We start from the raw sequence: 8,699 nt of genomic DNA, 5'->3' as shown, positions 1-8,699 counted from the left end.
CGATCACCTCCGCGTCACCGTGGCCAACGGCGACCGCCTTCGCTGCCATGGCGTGGCGCAGCAGGTGCCGCTCGCCATCGGCAACGAGCACTTCACCATCGCGTGCGCCGACATCGACTTGGGCTGTTTCGACTTCATCCTCGGCGTGGACTTCTTGCGGCCCCTCGGTCCCATACTGTGGGACTTCGCCGCCTTGACGATGACTTTCTGGCGCCAGGGCCGCCGCGTCTGTTGGACGGGCATTGGGGGCGCCGCCCCGGCCCCGCAGCTCCAGCTCACCACGGCCGACATCGACTCCGAGCACCCTCTGTTGGCCCACCTTCTGCAGCAGCACGGCGACCTTTTCGACGAGCCGCAAGGCCTTCCGCCTACCCGGGTGTACGATCACCGTATCCACCTCGCCCCGGACATGGCGCCGGTGGCCGTGCGGCCTTACCGTTACCCCCAGCTGCAGAAGGACGAGCTCGAGCGACAGTGCGTCCTCATGCTCGCCGCGGGCGTCATCCGGATCTCTACGTCGCCATTCTCGGCGCTGGTGCTTCTCGTTCACAAAACGGATGGTACATGGCGCTTCTGCATCGACTACCGCGCCCTCAACGCGCTCACACTGAAGGACAAGTTCCCCATCCCGGTGGTCGACGAGCTCTTCGATGAGCTCCATGGGGCTCGCTTCTTCACCAAGCTCGACTTACGGTCGGGCTACCACCAGGTGCGCATGCACCCGGACGACATCGCCAAGACGGCGTTCCGGACCCATCATGGCCACTTCGAGTTCGTGGTGATGCCCTTCGGCCTCACCAACGCGCCAGCAACATTCCAGGCCCTGATGAACGATGTTCTCCGCCCCTATTTACGTCGGTTTGTGCTCGTTTTCTTTGACGATATTTTGATCTACAGCACCTCGTGGGCGGAGCATCTACAACACGTCGCCATCATCTTCAACGAGCTTCGCGCGCATCATCTTCACCTTAAGCGCTCGAAGTGCTCGTTCGGGACGACATCGGTCGTCTATCTCGGCCACGTAATCTCCGCCGAGGGGGTAGCCATGGACGCTGACAAGGTGGCGGCCGTCGCGGCGTGGCCGCCTCCTCGATCGCCACGCGCTCTCCGCGGCTTCCTGGGTCTCGCCGGATATTACCAGAAATTCATCCGGGACTTCGGCATCATCGCGACACCTCTCACGCGGCTTCTGCGCCGCGACGCCTTCGCCTGGGATGACGAGGCCACCGCCGCATTCGAGGCCCTGAAGGGGGCCCTCACGACGGGCCCCGTTCTCCAGATGCCGGACTTCGCGCGACTGTTCATCGTCGACTGCGACGCCTCCGGCGTAGGGTTCGGTGCCGTGCTTCACCAGGGCGATGGGCCGCTTGCCTACTTCAGCAGGCCCTTCGCCGCGCGCCATCTCAAGCTGGCGGCGTACGAGCAGGAGCTCATTGGCTTGGTGCAGGCTGTGCGCCATTGGCGTCCCTACCTTTGGGGGCGCTCGTTCCAGATTCGCACGGACCATTACAGCCTCAAGTACTTGTTGGATCAGAGGCTCTCGACCGTTCCGCGGCATCAGTGGATCAGCAAGCTGTTCGGCTTTGATTTCACCGTCGAGTACCGGCCGGGGCGCCTCAATACCATCGCGGACGCTCTCTCTCGCCGCGACGCTGTCGACGAGGACGGCGCACCTGAGGGGATGGTGTTGTGCATCCGTTCGGGCCCCTCCTTCGCCCTCTTCGACACCATCCGCCAGGCTACTGCGGCAGCGCCTGACGCCCAGATTCTGCGGCAGCAGCTGGAGGCGGGCGAGTTGGAGGCACCATGGCGTTTGGCGGACGGGCTACTCTTGCACGGGCGCCGGATCTTTGTGCCCGACCACGATGATCTGCGACACCAGGTGCTCCTGCTGGCCCACTCGTCTGGCCATGAGGGTGTCCAGAAAACCCTTCACCGTCTCCGCGCCGACTTCTACATCCCTGGGGATCGGGCCTTGGTCCAGGACTGGGTGCGCTCTTGCGAGATATGCCAGCGCAACAAGACGGAGACACTGCGACCGGCAGAGATGCTGCAGCCGTTGGAGGTGCCCTCCCAGGTTTGGGCCGACATCTCCATGGACTTCATTGAGGGCCTCCCCAAGGTGGGCGGCAAGTCCGTCATCCTCACGGTGGTCGACCGCTTCTCCAAGTATGCACACTTCATCGCGCTTGGACACCCGTACACCGCCGCGTCCGTTGCTCGTGCCTTCTTCGACGGCATCGTTCGCCTCCACGGTTTCCCCACGTCGATCGTCAGTGATCGGGATCCGGTGTTCACGGGGCACGTCTGGCGTGACCTTTTCCGGATGGCGGGCGTGAAGCTCCGTTTCAGCACGGCATTCCATCCTCAGACGGACGGCCAGTCCAAGGTGGTTAACAAAGTGATCGCCATGTACTTACGCTGTGTTACAGGTGATCGTCCTCGCGCATGGGTGGATTGGCTCGCTTGGGCGGAATATTGGTACAACACCTCCTACCATTCCGCCCTGCGTGCCACGCCATTTGAGGTGGTCTACGGTCGGCTTCCACCGCCTATCTTGCCGGTCGATCCAGCGACTGCCCGGACGGAGGCTGCGGGGGAGCTTCTCCGCAACCGCGACGAGATTCTTGCTGAGGTGCGGCAACGTCTCGTTCAGGCTCAGCAGCTCGCCAAGCACTACTACGCCGGTCATCATCGCGATGTGGCCTATGCGGTGGGCGACTGGGTGTGGCTGCGCCTTCTTCATCGCTCCACCCAGTCCCTCGACCCGCGTGCAAGGCGCAAGCTTGGACCTCGCTACGCTGGCCCCTTCGTCATCTTGGAGCGCGTGGGCACACTTGCATATCGCCTTCAGCTGCCAGAGGGTTCCCGCATCCATGATGTCTTTCATGTGGGTCTGCTGAAGCCTTACCGTGGGGAGCCGCCGGCAGCGCCACCAGCGTTACCACCAATCGCCGATGGTCGTCTTCTTCCGAGTCCGGCGAAGGTGTTACGTGCTCAGCTCCGTCGCGGCATTTGGTACTTGCTGGTGCAGTGGGAAGGCCTTCCGGAGGAGGAGGCTACTTGGGAGAAGCGCGAGGAGTTCAACCAGCACTACCCCGATTACCAGCTCGAGGACGAGCTGTTTGCACAGGCGGGGAGAGATGTTATGACCGGTATTGGTTATGTTAGGAGGGGGCCCAACCATGGGCCCAACTAGGGGCTTAGCCCATTATCAGTTTAGGGTTTAGCTCTTTATATATCAGATGTAACGATGCAAAACAATGAAGCAATAATCAGATTCATTATTGCCGACTCCCAGAGGAGTCAGTCTCCCAAACCTAGCCGCCACCTTCCTCTTCTCCGCGCGCACGACAGCGCCCAGCCGCCGGCGTCCGCCGCCTCGTCCGCACACCTCTCCCTCCTTCCCCTACAAACTACGCCCTAGGCCCGGTAGAGCTGTTGGTTCTACCAGGTGCATTGGTGCCTAGAAGGAGGAATGCGATGTTGCCCTGCAGTAGAAAGAGAGCCAGCTCTTTTCCTAGCCAACTCTCATGATTAAATGCAAGGGGCACAAGAGGAAGAGACAGGAAGTAAGTATGCGAAGTGGAAGGGGAAATCAAACGACAACATCTCCTAATGTTAATTCTTCCGCTGAAAGTAATACTCGCAGCCATCTCTAAAAAAATAGTGATCACGTGACTCGGCCAGCGTTACGATGAATAATTAGGACCATGTGTTCCAAATCGGACGGATGGGAAGAATTAGGGTGATGTGGCTACATGACATTTCAGCTTGCAAACATTAAATGCTTTTAGTGGGGATGAACTTTATAGATTCCGAAAGAAGAAATGGTACCAAATAATCACCATACTCATCTCAACAGTAGCAACAGATCATTGGTTGTTTGCACATCACACCATATGTTCCTTCCAAAGTTGTGTCCATAAGGAGAAGAATTGTTCTGAGTGTTTCATATTATCCTGCAAAAGTCCGGAAGCAATGCAAAATATTTTACGTTTCCACTCATCTTCTCCAATGCAGTAGCTATTTCACTTTTTCTAAGAGAACTGAAAAAAGGCACATCCTTTGGATTTCCTAGTCACAGGACATATGCCATATTACTTACACTGTATGACACATCCATCAGTTAGAGGACAATATCTAATCAGCCCAAACCACAGACCCAACATCAAACAGGGGTCAAAACAGATAGATTTGTACCTCTGTAACATTGCCATGCTGAGAATACATCATTCAGTGCACACTCATTGGCGACATAGGGATAGGATAGAACATACATGCAAATAAGTGGAAGAAATAGAACTCGAACTATAACTCAGCAGTACTACTGGGTTGTTCAATGTTTACGTAAATTATTCTCCTCGAAATAGGCTTTCGCCCCGCTTTATAGATAAAGCCACAAGCATACAAGGTTCAGATACAACACGACAAGCACAACACACACAACAACAACAGTCTGCTGGGGCAATAGCACAACATGCCCAGAAAAACTTGCAAATCATCCCCATAGCATTAACATTATCTGGAAACTACCCTATTTAAAATTGGAAACGGTGTTTGCATTTGTGTGAGGGCAGTGATCTGTAGATTGAAGAGTGCCAGTATTACCTGCAGGCAAGTAACTCAAGATACCTTCCTCCAACTCAAGTATGATTTGTTGACACGTTTTGCTCGATGCATTGAGGAATAATCACCCCTGGAACGATCAAAAGGAGAATATATTAGTATTTAATAACGTGGAAACTTATTTCTAATAGCACAACATCAAAGCATATTCATCACTATCTTGATCGTTCATCTTATCAAACTCATTGAAAAGGCATATGCCTCTGTTAGCAAGAACCAGTGCACCTCACTCAAGTGTGTTTCCCTTTTGAACTGCTGCAGTTTGTCCAATAGCCAAACCTCCATTTATAATTGTGTACACACCTTCGTGGCCTGTTTTCTCAACATGCCTACAAAACAACAGTTAGGATTACTCCTAGAAGAAACTGATGAAATATTTACTTTCTTTTATCTTGCTCTTTCTTGAAGAGTGTTTTTCTAGTTCATATAGACGGTCTTCGATATAAAATACTTAAATCATTAAAAAGAAAAAAAAACATATCCGCATAAAACCACTATCATACGCCACATAAAGACTCTCACAAAAAAATAACACGTAGAGAAACAAGATATTGCATTGTGGCTGTTTCTAGTTGCTTACTCGCTCGTAATTGACAGTAATTGATTGCTCATAATTGACAGTCACAGATAATTTGCGATCTGAGGTGATGTCCATCCGATCTCGATTCCAACGAGGTAATTGGATCCGAGCAACAAGCGAATTTTCCAGAACTTGAAGTAAATCTTAATACGGATGAAAAAAATTAGAGAATGAGGAGAAAGCATCACATGGATTACCAGACGACTGAACCATGACATCAGGCAAATCCTTTCTCCCCAATTTAGAATCGCTAGTAAATCCTGCAGATAATCCACAAATCTGTAATGACTCAACAGCGTACACATCGAGGAAGGTCATATGCGCACTAACCGCGGTTGCATCGGTGGTCCAGCGTGGCAGTGCCGGTGAAGAAGAGCACCAAATCCAGCACTAGAGAAGGGCACGAACTCGATAGGCTTCTATATCCAGGCACAATCGGACGAAATCAACAACTAGCAGGAATCTCCCGGTGATCACCTCGCCTCACCAGTTTCTTGGTCGGCGCCAATTGCGGGTCGAGGAAGAAGTCGTTCAGGCGGATGGGGAAACCACGGCGCGACAGGAGAGGGAAGGAAAGAAAGGAAGCGTCGCATGCGAGCTCTCCCGTGCGAAGAAACATAAGGAGGCCTTAAGCAGGTACGGCCCATTTGAAGTTTTGCAGCCCGATTAACCAGAACTCCCCTAATTTGATCTCGGGAGTAGCAGCCCTGAGACGACCAGCTGGCCCATTTGGCGTGAATTGACGAAGGAAAAGAGGCTAGCGACCCTGTGGGAATACACAGACGATCTGGAGCATTGGATGGTAAGATCTGACGGTAGAGGGCTTCAAATGCTTGTGATGCCTTCTAGATGGTTCAGTTATACTGATAAACTAATACGATTCTGCTCAGTGGAGAGTAGTACTAGTGAAAACAGAATAAGAAAAAAATTAGTAAGAGACAAGGAACAACGCGTAGCCTCTTAATGGGCCAGACCTTGTTCGCGGCGAATTGGGTCTATGGTCTGTGTCAACCAAGGGACCGGGCGGAAGTAGCCTTTCTCGCGTCCCGCACTTTTATTATAAAAAAATAGGGAGCTGTTCCAGTGTTCCCCCAAATCCAACCCGCAATCCCTAGAGGCAAGAAGAGCTGAAGCATCCCCGGTCGCCGCCGGCCGCTCCCAATGTCGTCCACCGTGGGTGCCTCCGTCGTAGATCCCTTCGAGGGCGGCTCCGTCCCGGCGGAGAACCAATGCTTGACGCGGCTTCGTCACAGGAGACTCTTAGCTTTCCTCCAGGGCCAACGCTACGACGGCGCTTTCGACGCGTAAGCAAACGCACGCAATCCCTTCTTTCAAACGCACGCTCAATCTGCCGGCTAACACCACAGGTTGCAGTCTGTTGCATCAGACGCGCGAGCAGTTCAGCCTGGAGCATCTGCAGCAGCTCGTCACCAAGGGCCTCTGGGCGGACGCAGCCCGGTACGTCAAGAGCTTCCTCCCGACCGGCCCTAGGAGCTTCGACGCCCAGGTGCTCTACAACTTCCTCTTGATGCACCACTACATCGCGAGCTTCGTCGCCGGAGACAAAGCCGCCCTTGGCCTTATCTTGGATAACGAGTGGATGCACTATGTCACCTTCGCCCACGAAGCCGACGACGATCGGCTGCCACCCCCTGTCATGGCCCGCTCCGTGCTCTTCATACAAGGCGTCAGGTAAATAAAACCATCGATACCGCATCACTGTTAGAAAAAATCACAAACATTGTGCATGTTGGTTTCAACATCAATCTTCTACAACGTAATCTGAATTTAGGGCATGCATGGACTGGGAAGAAGTGAGGAGGAGCGCAGCCTTTTCTCTCCGCAGGTTGGTTTGGCAGACTCCAGAGCTGAGCGGGAGTCTCACATTGCCGGCTAACCACATGATGCCGCATGACGTACTCCCCATCGGTCTTGGGTAATTTATCAACCTCACTTAATAGCATTTAGATCCAGTTTCTCATGTGCACACCTGATTAATTGTCCAAACCACCTTTGCTAGTTTCTGCCGGAGGCGCCAGGTGAAGAAACAAGTTCCCCGGGTAAAATCAGTTGCTGTCGCGAGGGTTATCAAGAGAAGGTATGTCTCATAATTGTCTTCAGATGAATTAGGCTCTCCTCTGTTCTCAACTTTGTCTTTGTCTGAATCTTATGTTCCTCTGCAACTTTTGCAGCCGACGTCATATTAGACGCCTCGAGCGGTCAAGTCTCGGTACTGCCATCTTGTTAAAAGAATTCAACTTTCAAACATATATTATGGTTAAGCATTCTGCTCTGTATATGTGTTGTCTTGCAGTGAATAACGCTGCATCTTTTCCAATGTGCAGAATCCTTCCACGAGGCAAAGAAATGGCTCTCCACTGTCATTGGTAAGGACAGATATCTACTGTTCAGTTATTTGTCAAAATTAATCCGGTTAGATTGTGCGAATATATGTACTCGGTCCCTACTGATAAACTTGTGTGAAATTTTGCAGATAACAGTTTACATATTGGCATGCCTTCAGAGTGCTATGCACGTCAACCAAGTGGAAAGGAAGGTAATGTCACATGTACTGCACACCAAATCTTTAGCTTTATCACTTACTAGTACTGTCTCAACATACTACCTGGGTTCCTTCCTCACTGGTTTTGTAATTTCATCAATATTTGGGCCACATCTGCGCATATGTTTTCTCGAGCAAACTTGTTTCAACATCAAGGATCCTTGAAACTGAAGCTCTGTTGGTTATGCTTTGGACACCTCTCTGTGTTGGCCTATGCTCGTGTAGTTTCCTGCTCTACTACACTCTGTTGCAAATCTTTGTTTGATTCCAATGCGCATTAATTGTTTGGCCCTTGTAAATTTAATCTTGTAAAGATCTACTTCGTTATTTTTTTAGTTTAAAAGTAAACCTTGAATGATCTAAAGTAGTTGGTTTCAATCTTCATTGAACTTCCCACTTTCATTCTATGTTCATGACAATTAAGAACTGCACACCCATGCAACAACAACCTTGTCGAGCTTTCATGTCGTCCTTTGCAAGTCGTCACTACCTGGCTACTTGCTACCATTTCTAATTACCCAAATCATTGTAGGTTCTACCATTCTCCCTGTCTGGAACTTGCCAAACCATGCTGGAAGCTGTGGGATGACTGCAGTGAAAAATGCAGGTAAGTGATTAATCCGCCGATCATATTATACCAGGACAAAACGTATGATCTGCACAGCTGATCCCTGGTATATCTGTTAGAGGACACCAAAAGATTTAATCAACTGTCTTTATATGGCTGCAGGAGGAAGATAGCACCCAGAAGCTCTGGGATGACTACTGATCACATTCTGGTCCATTGTCCTTGTGCAAGGCAGCTGTGGTTCATTGTGATTCAGAAACTTCAGTGGGAGATACCGATTCCTGAGCCAACAGACACACCTGGAGTGGAGTGGGTGTATCTCTGTCACGATTCTTTGCGATCTGTGACATGATCATGCA

The 8,699-nt window shown here is 51.6% G+C and overlaps 1 protein-coding gene and 1 long non-coding RNA gene across 2 annotated transcripts; both read left to right on the top strand.

Annotated features, from left to right (window-relative positions):
* Positions 1-6,310: 6,310 nt before the first annotated feature.
* LOC127347768 (uncharacterized) lies at positions 6,311-6,905 on the top strand. Its single transcript, XM_051373924.2, has 2 exons — positions 6,311-6,513; positions 6,584-6,905. The coding sequence occupies exons 1-2, from the start codon at positions 6,371-6,373 to the stop codon at positions 6,903-6,905; spliced, it is 465 nt and encodes a 154-aa protein (XP_051229884.2). The 5' UTR covers positions 6,311-6,370.
* Positions 6,906-7,553: 648 nt separating this feature from the next.
* Positions 7,554-8,699, top strand: LOC139839198 (uncharacterized). Its single transcript, XR_011756868.1, has 4 exons — positions 7,554-7,596; positions 7,704-7,766; positions 8,305-8,379; positions 8,503-8,699. It is a non-coding gene; the product is annotated as an uncharacterized lncRNA (long non-coding RNA).

The sequence above is a fragment of the Lolium perenne genome, chromosome 4, assembly GCF_019359855.2.
Source record: "Lolium perenne isolate Kyuss_39 chromosome 4, Kyuss_2.0, whole genome shotgun sequence".
Lineage (NCBI taxonomy): Eukaryota > Viridiplantae > Streptophyta > Magnoliopsida > Poales > Poaceae > Lolium > Lolium perenne.
The sequence above is the reverse complement of the archived record's forward strand: the minus strand, read 5'-3'. Positions and strand labels throughout refer to the sequence as shown.